Below are 12,581 nucleotides of genomic sequence, written 5' to 3'. Positions count from 1 at the left end.
TTAGACGGCTCAATGGCATGTTCCCATTAAAGGGTCCCTTATCTCTTTGATTGAAGGGACACAATGCACTCTCAGATACTTAGAAATCTGTATTTGTTTCCAATGTTTTTGAAAGGTGTTGATTTGTTTAGAGGCTTTCATGTCTTGTCCCGGACCCAAAAGTGTAAGTATGTAGAAGTAAACTCCTGCTAAACCCTTTCTCTACAGTTGATCTACCTTCCGAGGCTCACCAAATGGAAGATTGACTTCGGAGGCCCTGCTGTTGATAAGGTGATACTCACCTTGTTGATAAGCTCCCCGATCATGCCGTTCCATGAGCCGTTGGGAAGCTGAGAGCCATACTTGCTGTCGGCTACCTGGTAGATGTCATATTTGAATCCCAGGATCTTGGCTAAGGCATCCAGGACATCGATGGAGAAACCTTTGTACTTTTTAGGCTGCCCAAGAATGTTCTCTGCCACCATGACAAATGGATCCTCCTAAGGAGAGAAAACATCAATCGTTTGCTTCATCTGTCAGCTGTGTGAAGTGATATGAATTCAACCTCTTCTGAACACTCTTAAACAAACAGGATGTTACATAAAAGGTTCTGCCGTATGTCATTACATTAGGATTATAAGAGGCATAAAAGAGCAAATAAATAAACAACCAAACATATTTGCGGAATACATTGAATTATGCCAAACATCCTTTGACATTCTTAAATAATGAAGGCATTTTGTATGAAGAGGAAGGAGCCATTAAAACAGCATGATGAAGTGTTCAGATGGTGGCAATAAGTCCCTTTAAAGAACGTCTGTCATTGGAAGGCAAACAGACAAGGTGATGGGAACGAGTATCTCACCAGCAGTGTCACTATTTTCACCGTCACCCCTTGCATGCCATTCTCGATGCGGCTCTCCTTCAGACTGCCATTAAGTCCGTGAACTGAGTCCCACGTGGCTAACTGCAAGAGATCCACAGCTCACAGCTCAAACAGCTCACTCAAACAGCTCACTCAAATAGTGATAAGAATGTTCGCAATAAGAATGGTGGGGTGTCACATGCCCAGATTGCCGCTTTCCATTACCACCTTTGATCTGTTCAGCTTGGATGAGTTTTGAATTAGACATTTTACGTCCTGGGACAGTTTCTGAACTCCTGTTTAATATTTTGTAGGTGCTTGCTGTATTCAGGGTGCATTGAGAATCACATATTATTTCTGTTTCTCACTGAGGACAAACCATGAAATCAATACCAACTTACTGCTCAACATGGAAAATTAACCTCAGTACATACAGGTTTTTTGTAGCTGGTAAAACAAATGGCAATCTTTCAATTTCTAGGAATATTAATTTTAAGTACTACAGTAGTTATTATAGAGCACTGATACAACAGGTTAATAAAGACTTGTGTTGACCTTGTTTCAACTGTGGAAACCAGATTATTCCATCATTCTCAGAAAACGTCTCCTCTCTGTTGTGTCTCTCATATGTCTTGTCCTTTCCATTACATAGCAACGTCCCACAACAGAGCATGACCTTGGCAGACACATGTACCCTCAGTTCTCCCAGCTTCTCAGAGCTCAGTGGGATCAGTGTGACCCGGAAGCTGGGTGCTGGATCGAACTGTCTCTGCGTCGGGCCTGGAACATCCATGTGACGCACCATTACTCCCGGCTCTAATGCATGACTCGCGACGTGACTGCTAGTTACTGCCCCCTTCAGGTCATTGGTGTTTACAGCTTGGAGAATATCATACACTGCCTTTCACAATGACCACATGTGAGAATCATTTGATTATAAGGCATGAATCTAAGAATACATTCAACCTGTTAAAGTTATCCACGTAGAGAAATCAATCTACATTCAGAAACTGGGTTCTATTAGGTTGAGTGCAGGACCGTGCGGGTCTGGCAAACTGTCCAAAATATCTTAGTATGCTAAAGCATTGAGTTCCTTTCACTGTAACTAAGGGGCTGACACTAACGCAACTCTTGAACAACTCCACACCATAATACCCCATCTACCAAACTAAACAACCCCACACTATAATGCCCCCCTCCACCAATCTTAAAAACGCCACACCATAATATTACTGAACTTGCACAGGTGGCATCCCATAATGGTACAGCGCTGGAATTCACTCAGCTCTTGAGACCCATTGTTTCACTAATGTTTGTAGAAGCAGTCCTAGGTGCTTGGTCTGAAACACCTGTGGCCATAGAAGTGACTGAAACACTGGAATCCAATGATATGGACGGGTTACTAAACAATATAGTGTAATTCAGACTCAACTTCTATAGGTCTAAATTACTGTATACGGATAATCAGTGTGTCAAAGGAAATGTTCAGCATTTATGTTGAGCCTATACTCCTGAATATATCTCACCTCCTACCTGTTTTTATGAGAAATTAGATTCGGTGCTCAAACACTGTGTTAACAAAAGGTTGTAAACACTACCATACACAATACAGATACACCCTCGGTTGCCTGGGGCTCTAAAATCCCATCTTCTAGTGCATAGTATCCATCCACCTCTCCAGCCACCCGTCTCTCCTCTCGAAATGTCCCGCAAACGTACACACACAGCCTACAGACCTGGCTCTGATCCGGCAATCTGGGACTCCTGTTTATTTTGCTGTTTGTGTCCTTAAAGTAATCTACAGATGATGTATCGAAGAATATTTCTTTAAACATATAACTAGTTACTATGGTCATCTAATGGAGTTCACATGCACTTGCAGTCATATAATTTAACGTTTAATAAGATTATGTGAATTGATTGTGTGTAATTATAAATCTTTCTCCATCTCCTGTTTATTATGAAAATCCTGATTATTGGTTTATTAATTACATATACTAAAACATAAATCCATGACCACATCCTGTTTAAGGCAGCCACGGGAATACCGAGCACATATACATCATACACTTATACATCATACACAATATATCATACACAAGTGACTTTCAGTTCAAAAGTTGCTTTAATCTTGCTCTAGGCCTTTTCTCTGAAGAGGGCTACTATTTGATATTGTGTTCCTATCTCATTCTTCAAAAGGCTTTGAGCAGAGACCCATGAAAGCTCCTGCACCTGTATCAGGTCTGTAGACTGTGGGAGGAATGCATGTGTTCTGAAAGAGCAAACACAAGTGTGATACATGCGTGACAAAGGCGAGACACATGCGTGTGCACCCAACAGGTCCAGCCGAGCACTGCGGGGAAGGCATGGCGTTAAACGCCAGCCTGCCCTGTCCATCACAAGCGCCCGTCATCATGGAGTGATGAAAGCTTAGGGGCAGGGCTGGGGGGCGGGGCTGGGGGGCGGGGCATGAGTGCAGGGGCAGTGCTTCATCAAGGCCCTGTCACGTTCCCTCTCTTCGTGCCAAACTGTTCTCGATGATGACAAATGAATTTGAGAGCCTGATGGATGGACCAACCAAATAAAGACTTGAAGGAACTAAAGAGGATACCATTATGCTCGAAGGATGTGAAGAACAAATGGTTTCTTTTTCATCACTTCTTCTTCTTCTTCTTCTTGTGCTTTCGTGGCAATGAAAATGTGATTGTCATATTGGTAGATACCTCAAACATACTCATTTAAGTATTTAACCATCCATTAATTAACTACATATGGATAATGACAAATCAAATTAAAAACTAAGTGTACTAATATAAGAATACTGCCATTGCAATTACATATGCACCAATGACTTAGTCAAAACTATTAAATCGGACAAAAAATGGTTTAATTGTCAGCACAGGAAGGCCTCATTCAAAAATGATTTGGCAATTTGTCAATTACATTTCTGCTGTGGAGGCAGAGCTGAAATGTTGCTGCTGTCACTTGTTAGACAGAGCTAGTGATTTTGTGGACTACCTATTATACTGAGAGCTCTTTCTCCTCTAATGACTAATTAATTTGGCGTACATAGAGGACGTAGCTGATCCTTATTGCTTTCGACTGTGGCTTGGTGCCAAAATGGTACTGAGACCCAAAAGAGACTGAACGTTTACTCAATCCTTCAGAAATTCTGATGAGACCCTGCATGTTCTAAATGGCCTGCTGGAGGATTCCTGCCTGAGCAGCCTAAAGATTTTCACAGTTTGTGATCCACTACAACCAGAACCTCCAAACCCATTCCATATCACGGTGTCGGTCCAGATCCCAGCCAGCAGGCCCAGCTGTGGTCCAATCAGGGTTTGGACACCCAGGGGTCCAAAGTGTCCACAAACACCTGTAATGCAGCACAGGGAGTGCCCATGGCCAAATCCTCAGAATATATCATTGCACAAATAGTTCATTCCTAACACTAATGTGGCAGTCTGTAATCTCCACCCTCTTACCAGAGATCCAGGAAATGGGCGTGTGCTGAGGGGCGTGTGTTGAGGGGCGTGTGCTGAGAGACGTGTGCTGAGGGGCGAGTGCTGAGGGGCGTGTGCTTAGGGGCGTGTGCTGAGAGGCGTGTGCTGAGGGGCGTGTGCTGAGGGGCGTGTGCTGAGGGGCGTATGCTGAGGGGCGTATGCTGAGGGGCGTGTGCTGAGGGGCGTGTGCTGAGGGGTGTATGCCGAGGGGCGTGTGCTGAGGGGCGTGTGCTGAGGGGCGTGTGCCGAGGGGCGTATGCCGAGGGGCGTGTGCCGAGGGGTGTGTGCCGAGGGGCATGTGCTGAGGGGCGTGTGCTGAGGGGCGTGTGCTGAGGGGCGTGTGCTGAGGGGCGTGTGCTGAGGGGTGTGTGCTGAGGGGCGCTCCTGCACCAGCAGAGCGGCCCCTGCAGCCCCCCTGAGCTATTCAATCTTTGAACTTTTAACTAATCATAAATGATTCCATCATTAATTTCCCATAGCACGGTGGCCATGGTTATACAGGCGCTGTACTCAGCACCCTCTTCTTTCTGACCCAATTATGCCATAAATTTGGATCATTTTTATCACCACATGGTGTAAAGAAAAAAGGCAAAAGCAAAAATAAAATCACTTTTTGCATGAAAAAATTGTAATAAGGGTCTGTCATAATACACTGCATTAGGAAATGAGAGATGCAGGGTGCCAAGCATGTGGCTTTTTCAGAAGTGAGATAAATTAGACTAATTATGAGTCTGCTCGTCAGACCCTCTTAAAGGGACTACAGTAGTACAGTAAGGTTAATGGCTCAGCTGTCAGGATGCTGAGAGCCTGGCTAGGTGTGGTTCTCTCAGGGCGTCTGTTTACTACTGTTCCCCAATCATTTCCCATAGACCTCAGCAACATCAACATGTTCTGAAAATGACCCCCACATTGAACTTTGAGGTACTCCGAGACCACTAATGAAAGCTGCTGCTGTAGTGTTTAGTGCAGCAGCGACTGGGAGAGTTTTGAAGTTCCACAGTGAACTCTGATTGGGCACCACCCACTGTAGATATGCCATCTGATTGGACACTTCATCAGCAAAAAAAATTAGAAAAAAAGGGATGTTAGTCTCATCACATTATATCTCCACTGAATCACAGGACACGCAAGCCTCCCCCCAAATTTGGGGGCGGGTTGCTGATTCCGTAACCGTGGTTATGTTCCAAGCAGCGATACTGTCTGATGGAAATCAAGGAAAGAGGGGCAAATGTGCAGATAAAAAAATAGAACCAGTCTAGTGCGAATGAGAGGGAACAGGGATGAGAAAATAACACCTCAATCTCCATTACGCTAAACCTGCCGACCGTGCTGCTTAATGGGAACAGGTGCTGGGAGAAGGTGCAGGAGCATCTCGCCTCGCCGAGAGAGAGCCGGAGAGACAGGGAACCAAAATAAGACGCCGTCCAAGACGTGGCGACTGATGGCCTGGGAGACTGGAGAACGAAGTATCCTGCCTTCCGTTTGCCTTTGAGGGGCTTCTAATTCAGCCAGGAGATGGAGTGAACATGTCCGTGCTATAGCACGACACATACCAAATAAACAGCAGCGGTCCTCATCTGTCTCTATAGTTGGTGGGAAAGGGGCCGTCCGGATTCATGGCTTTGTTGGGAGGTGCTGGTAAGGGGATGGAGCTCTAATAAAGAACAACCACTGGACTGAGTGCACTCGACGTGCCATTAGCTGTCTTTGCCTTTCATTACAGCTAATAAATGTGCCAAGCGTATGAGGGGGCTTCAGCGCCCCAGTGGGAGTGTGTGTGTCTGCGCACGTGTCCTCGTGTGTGGGTCGGCGCGCTCGTGTGTGTGTGTGTGTGTGTGTGTCTGCGTGTGTGAGCTAAATGGCCATGCCTCTCAGGATCCTAATGGCCATAATGGGATATGCTGGGTTCATAATTCAAGCCGGGATGCAGGGTGATTAAATCTTCATTACCAGTGGACTGTTTCAGTCCGCTCTCCTGTAATTTACATTACTCTTTATTTCAAATGATAGATGGGGCCCAAAATCTTGGTGGAAACAAAAACAAAAACATAACAAAAAAGCAGCCAAGGAAAAAAAAATTCCTGGGGATTATGAAGGAAGAGATTGAGATTAATGGAAGGTGCTCCTCATTGGGTTTCCTAACACCTGCCTGCTAAGTAACTAAATAAAAGCCACTGGTAACTTTGTTGCACAGAACATGACCAAGTCTGAGAGCCACCTGTACCAACACTGCCCACTCACTGATCCCACCGTTAAATCCGACAATCCCAGACCAATATCCCAAAATCAAATCCCTGCTGTGCGGAGGGATCCGGCTGGTTCAGAGGGTGGTATCTGCTGGAAGGACCAGGTCTACAGGGTCTGCTTCAGCCTGGGGGAGGGGCTTGACCTTGTATGAGTGCTCAGCGCACAACGGCCAGACACCATTTTCTTGTCAAAAGGAACTAGTGGCAGGTGGTGTGCCTCATAAGGCCCAGACCAGCTCACCCAGACCTGCTCGCCCTGACCATCTTGCCCCTACCATCTTGCCCCGACCATCTTGCCCTGACCATCTCACCATTCAGACCAGCTCACCCAATTCAACTCATCCAGACCAGCTTATCACCTAGACCAGCTCGCCCAGACCAGCTCGCCCGATCATCTCACCACCCAGACCAGCTCACCCAATCCAATTAATCCAAACCAGCTCACCACCCAGACCAGCTCACCACCTAGACCAGCTCACCCAGACCAGCTCACCCAGATCAGATCACCCAGACCAGATCATAGTGTGTTCATATGCTGACTGTCACATATAGGATCACTATCCTGCCCGAGACATCATGCCCAGCTTTGAAAACTGCATCCGATAATTCAGCATTTTCTATAAACTGGATTAACAAGCAGAAATAGTTTTAAGTTCCTTCATGATCTCCATAAACATGCCAGAAAGTTATTGAAGGGCTGCTTTATTTTGCAAATAGGTTAACTATCAAACATAAAAAGTATTGTACTGACATAACAATGAAAAATCCACCAGTTCAAACTGTGTATTTGTTACCTGACTCAATTAATTGTCCAGGCGATAATGTGATGCAATAAGACTTAAAATCAGGTAATTTTACTATCAGTGTTAACACAGTGACACAGTGTTGATGAATTTAATCACAGTTTATGGGCTATAATGATTAGCATGAAAATTAACTTGTTAGCAAGTCTTTGCTAGTTGTTAAAAATGAATGCTGCTCTGAGAATAATTGTAATACTGCACTTTAATAGTGTCGGCTATTCTACCTGGACTTTTAGTGTCATGGAAAAACAGAGATGCTTGTGCAGAGATGCTTCTAGTATGATGAAGCTTACAACAAAAATTCCTTTTTTATGGGCCTAGAGGGCCCTGGGGCCGTATGAATGCTCATCTATACCAAATCCCGTTCCAAACCCCCAGCTCCCAAGAGCACCATTGGTGAGCTGCTCAAATAAAATTAGTTCATGACACCCCTGTATTCTGCTACATGCTTTACTTGGCAATTTTGTGCTTAAAGAAACTCAGAATTGTGTTGGAGAACAGCTGCCCTTGTCTGGGGCGAAACACAAGCCAGGAGCTGAAGCCTTCACAAAGACATTGGAGCTTTACACTTGGGTTTCACTCTTCTGTGAGGTTTCACGGCATCCCGCTACGACTCTGTAGCCCATACTCAATAAAGTTTCAAGGACTTGAGCTTGGTGGGTTGGTGTTGCTTCACTTTATTTCAACTTACCCGTTTTATGTCCTTTCCAAAGGTCTCGCTGAAACTGGTGCCCAAAATCTCGAACTGGACATGCGAGTTGGATCCATTGGCCATGAAGTCCATCACTCCAGTAAGTCCTGTAATGCGGCCCTAGAGAGACAGGAGAACTTTTAGAATGGGTGTGAAGGTTTGGCGTTCTCAGACCCTGAATAAGCCGGAGCATCATCCGAACGTATGTACTGATGATAAAGTTTACTGTTTTACTTGTAGACCAAGTAGATCACACGGACATGCCAAAATAGCAGAAACCCATCTTTCTGTGCTTGGATCCCACAGGGACAGATTAAAGGCTTTCTGCAGCTCTCTCTCTCTCTCTCTCTCTGTGCCTCGCAGAACATGAAAGAAGCATGAAACTGGAGAGCGCGCACGACCCATGAGTTATCAGAGAGACATCAGCTGGAGAACCTGCTGGGCCCCCTTGTGAGAGCCCTTGAGTGGCCAGAGAGGATGCATGGAGTGGGAGGACCTGCCCGGCAGCCAACAGCAAGCCATAGGATGGTGTAATGGAAGGAGTCAGAGCAGACTGGGGTGGTGTAATGGAAGGAGTCAGAGCAGACCGGGGTTATGTAATGGAAGGTGTGTAGTTAGAGAAGGCTAGGGTGGTGGAGGAGAAGCATCCACTTGCATTTTAATCAGCCAGATATCTGGGGCTCGGACATACGGCAAAGAAAGCACGCGATTCATGCACCTCATGTTTAACTCTATGACTCATGGAGCTTGTCATTACTCAAACTGCCAGGAAAACACGATCCCTCATGTAAAAATGAGGGATCTATTAATGGCTACTGCGAGTCATGCACTGGGAGGAAATATCTGATTGTTGTACCTTCTGGATGGTTTCCAGCATGGACCAGCCCCCATTCCATGGTTTGGTTGACTTCCGTATGCAGTTTAGACTGGCCATGCTGTGCCACTTCCTGTCCTCCAGCTTCCTGTAGAAGGCGTTGGCTAGCATCAGAACACTGTCATACAGGTACAGGTTGGACACCTGAAATTGAAAGACACAGATGGTTAGAAAAACATTACAACACAATAAACTTTCAGTGGCATTCCCAATGGCACAAATCGAGACATTCCCAATGGCACACAGCCAGTGTTATGGGACTGAGAAATTGTGTGCTTCAAATACATCCAATAGCCACTTTATTAGAAACAATTCACTTGTACCTACACTAACTGGCCACTTTAAATACACGACTCATAGATCTTATAATACATTTTTTATCAGTACAATTACCAACTGCAGGAAGAGATTTTATTGGTATACACTGCCATTTTGTCAGCCACCCAATACATCGTTCATCACTGGTCATTTTCTAATCAGAGGACCAATGCTGACTAGATATGATCTGAGAAGCTGGCCACTGTCAACAGCACACTGACACGCTGACATGTTGGTGGCTGAGAGAAGGTACAAGCTTATCTGGCACATCAAGGTTACTTCAGACTTGCATGACATTGTTGCCACATAACGTCCATCATGCAGTGGTTCGATGGCTAGAAACTGACTAAACAACTCTACAAAGTATCGAAACATTATATCTCTATCTCTATATCTCTATTCAGCAAGCATAAAATACACATATTCACAAAGTCCATTAATAACCCAGTATAAATAGCTGAAATAAACAAACACTTGGGGGGAAAAAGGTTTTTCAAGTGTTCCAGTAATGTTTTATTATCAACTGTCCGTTAAATGTTTTTGCTTTTATGTGCACTACTGAGTAAGCTTCAAGACCTGTAGTGGTGTAACGTTTGGCTCCGCCCCTTTGTGTGTATCTTGCCTTGTTCCCTCCCTCTGTTCCCTTTCGTCGATTCTGTTTCGATTCGTCACGCCCCTTTTGTTTATCCCTGCCAATGTTATCCTTGTCAGCTGTTTTGAATGTGTTTGATTAGTTTGTGTATATAGTCTGGTTGAGTTCATGTGTTCCCTGTGGGTCTATGTCTGTAGGTTGGTTTACGTTGGTAATGTTCTTTGTCGCGCTTTCAAGTCTCCGTGTCCTTTTTGGACTCCTGTGATCAGTCTGGTATTGAGGTGTCTAGGTCTGTTGCGGTTCTGGTTAGAGTTCTGTCGTCTTTGATTCGTTTCGGTTCTTTGTTGAGTTTCCTATGTTATATGTAATTGTCCTTTTGATCTGGTTGTAATGTGTCTTGGTCTTGCTTATACTATATGGTTGTTCCCGCTGTGTATTCGTACTTAAGTGTTGCGAGGGTTTTCGTATGTCTGGGTTTTTAGTTCGGTTAAATATTATGATTTGATCCAGTGTGAATTGTGGTGTGAATTGTTCATGACTGTTAGACATTGTGATTTGATTGTGTGAATTGTTTATTGTCGTTGTCCGAGTCGTAATCTTTGTCTTTACATCAGTGTGTGTTTCTTGTTATGTGTGATTATTATGCCGCGCCGATCTCGGAACGTGCGTGTTGGAATGGTCGAGGTTATAGGAGGTAGTACCGCCTCTGACTTGAATAAATGTGGTTCTTTGCAGCAATTGTGTCCGCCGTCTGATTCTAGATCGTTACAAGTGGCTTCCTGAACATGCATTTAGTCTAGATACGTTGAGATTCCCTTTCAGTGTAGGTTTGGCACTAATCTTCAAAACAAACCCTTATTCATATGGGGCCAGAGTTTGTATGTGCATGTGAATGTTAGCAACTGGGGTGCATTGCGATCCTATGAGGGTAATGTAAAATGTAAGTGTGCCATATTTTGTCAATTGTGATTTTTACACCCCAATCGAAATTTGTCCTCTGCTTTTAACCCATCTGTGCAGTCCACACACACACACACACACTAGTGATTACTAGGGGGCTGTGGATCACACATGCCCAGAGCGGTGGGCATCCCTAGCCCGGCACCCAGGAGTTAGGTGCCTTGCTCAAGGGCACCTCAGTCATGGCCTCAGGTCTGGGAATCGAACCCATGACCCTCCAGTCACAAGACCAGTTCCCTACCATCAGGCCATGACTGCCTTAATCACACCTGGAATTTATTGTTCAAAAAATGGCTCCCATGAAACCCAAACACACATATGCACATATAGTATACAAACTTAGACTATGTGATACATTCCCCTAAAACATGGCATCACACATAGCATCACATAGCATCTCCCAAATGTGTAACCAGAGCCAAAGTGAATCAAATCCTGCACAAACCCACCAAAGATGCTCGGAAAGGCTTCAGCCAGCCCTGACGGCTCAGCCAAGAGGCATGTCTTACAATGGCGCTTTGTAATTACTGCAGCGCATCATCCCCACTGACAGCGCTGCATTTTGGGCTGAGCCCTGTGGGCACACTCAGCCCACACTCCCAGTCCACAAGAGGAAGTTCCAGGCAGGACTATTCTGGGTTCCATCAGCTCACCCATGTAAGGGAGTCATTTGTGTTGCCAGTCAGAACCAACTCGTATAAGAGCTTATTGGTAGTTAAGGTTAAGTTGGGTCTAGTGATCAGAGCTCTGATTAACTGTCCTTATTATTATTACTAGTAGTAATAGTAGTAATAGTATTAGTATTTATAGTAGTAGTAGTAGTAGTAGTAGTGGTGGTGGTGGTCGTAGTTACATTAATATGCAAGTTACATTAATGCAATACGGTAATAATCATGCATCTATTCATTAAAATTTCTAAATATGATTCAAGCCCATAATGTGTTAGTAATGTATGTGAGATACATTACACCACCAGTGTGGTGTTCTTCATAAATCCAGAAAACCATCTGAGCTGCTTCAAAGGTTTTTTTTTTATTAACAGCTGCAGCCATCAGAGCTCTGTTATTAGTCTTTAGAGTCCTTATATGAATGTAGATGGGAGGGTTAATATGGAGAAGTCCTCAGCAGTTAGACACTCCATGTAGCAGTGTTGTGATTAGATGTGCATTATTCAAGATTTAACTGCATATAAGAGGAGCTTGAGCACTTCTGTAGTGGGTTTTGGACTGAAGTGGGTGAGGAACTGATGCTGATTACTTAGAAAGGGGACAGAGTAAAGGTCAGTATGTAGTCTCCTAGAACATCCTGGAGTGGTACAGCACTCTTAACCTTGTTCTGCATGTGACAGTTCATATAAGCTTGTCAGAAGTGGATCCTTTAACTACTGTGAGGGGGGTGGAGCGGTTCTGATGCCAGGCAGGAGTTTAATACTTGGGGCCACTGGCGCCAATGTTCAGGCCTGAGATTTGGTCGAGGTATTCTAGGGAGGGTGGGTGAAAACCCCTGAGACCAGAAACAAGACCATTACTGTAAATTAAGCCTCTGGTGTCCTAGGACTTTGCCTGAAATGAGCATAAAGGAAAAAGAATGAAGGATTTTGATATGTCCTCTCTGACTCTGCCCGCCAGCTACCGGGTAGTTTCATGTATAAAACATACTTTTGCTTCTGATTGCGTTAACCAAGTCTGCTGGTCGAGCAATGAAAACACAAGATCAACAGAATAGCTGCTGCAAAATGGGATGTGTCAGG

The 12,581-nt window shown here is 44.7% G+C and overlaps 1 protein-coding gene across 2 annotated transcripts in view; it reads right to left on the bottom strand.

Moving 5' to 3' along the window:
* grid1b (glutamate receptor, ionotropic, delta 1b) overlaps window positions 1–12,581 on the bottom strand; it is a 247,679-nt gene that overhangs the window by 19,992 nt on the left and 215,106 nt on the right. For both annotated transcript variants that reach the window (XM_076988003.1, XM_076988004.1), the window contains exons 7-10: window positions 8,944–9,105; window positions 8,088–8,207; window positions 845–946; window positions 282–479 (exon numbers count right to left, since the gene is read on the bottom strand). In XM_076988003.1, the coding sequence (XP_076844118.1) occupies window positions 282–479; window positions 845–946; window positions 8,088–8,207; window positions 8,944–9,105 (582 nt within the window). The remainder of the gene's footprint in view (window positions 1–281; window positions 480–844; window positions 947–8,087; window positions 8,208–8,943; window positions 9,106–12,581) is intronic.

This window comes from Brachyhypopomus gauderio, unplaced genomic scaffold, assembly GCF_052324685.1.
Source record: "Brachyhypopomus gauderio isolate BG-103 unplaced genomic scaffold, BGAUD_0.2 sc57, whole genome shotgun sequence".
In the NCBI taxonomy this organism is placed as follows: Eukaryota; Metazoa; Chordata; class Actinopteri; order Gymnotiformes; family Hypopomidae; genus Brachyhypopomus; species Brachyhypopomus gauderio.
The sequence above is the reverse complement of the archived record's forward strand: the minus strand, read 5'-3'. Positions and strand labels throughout refer to the sequence as shown.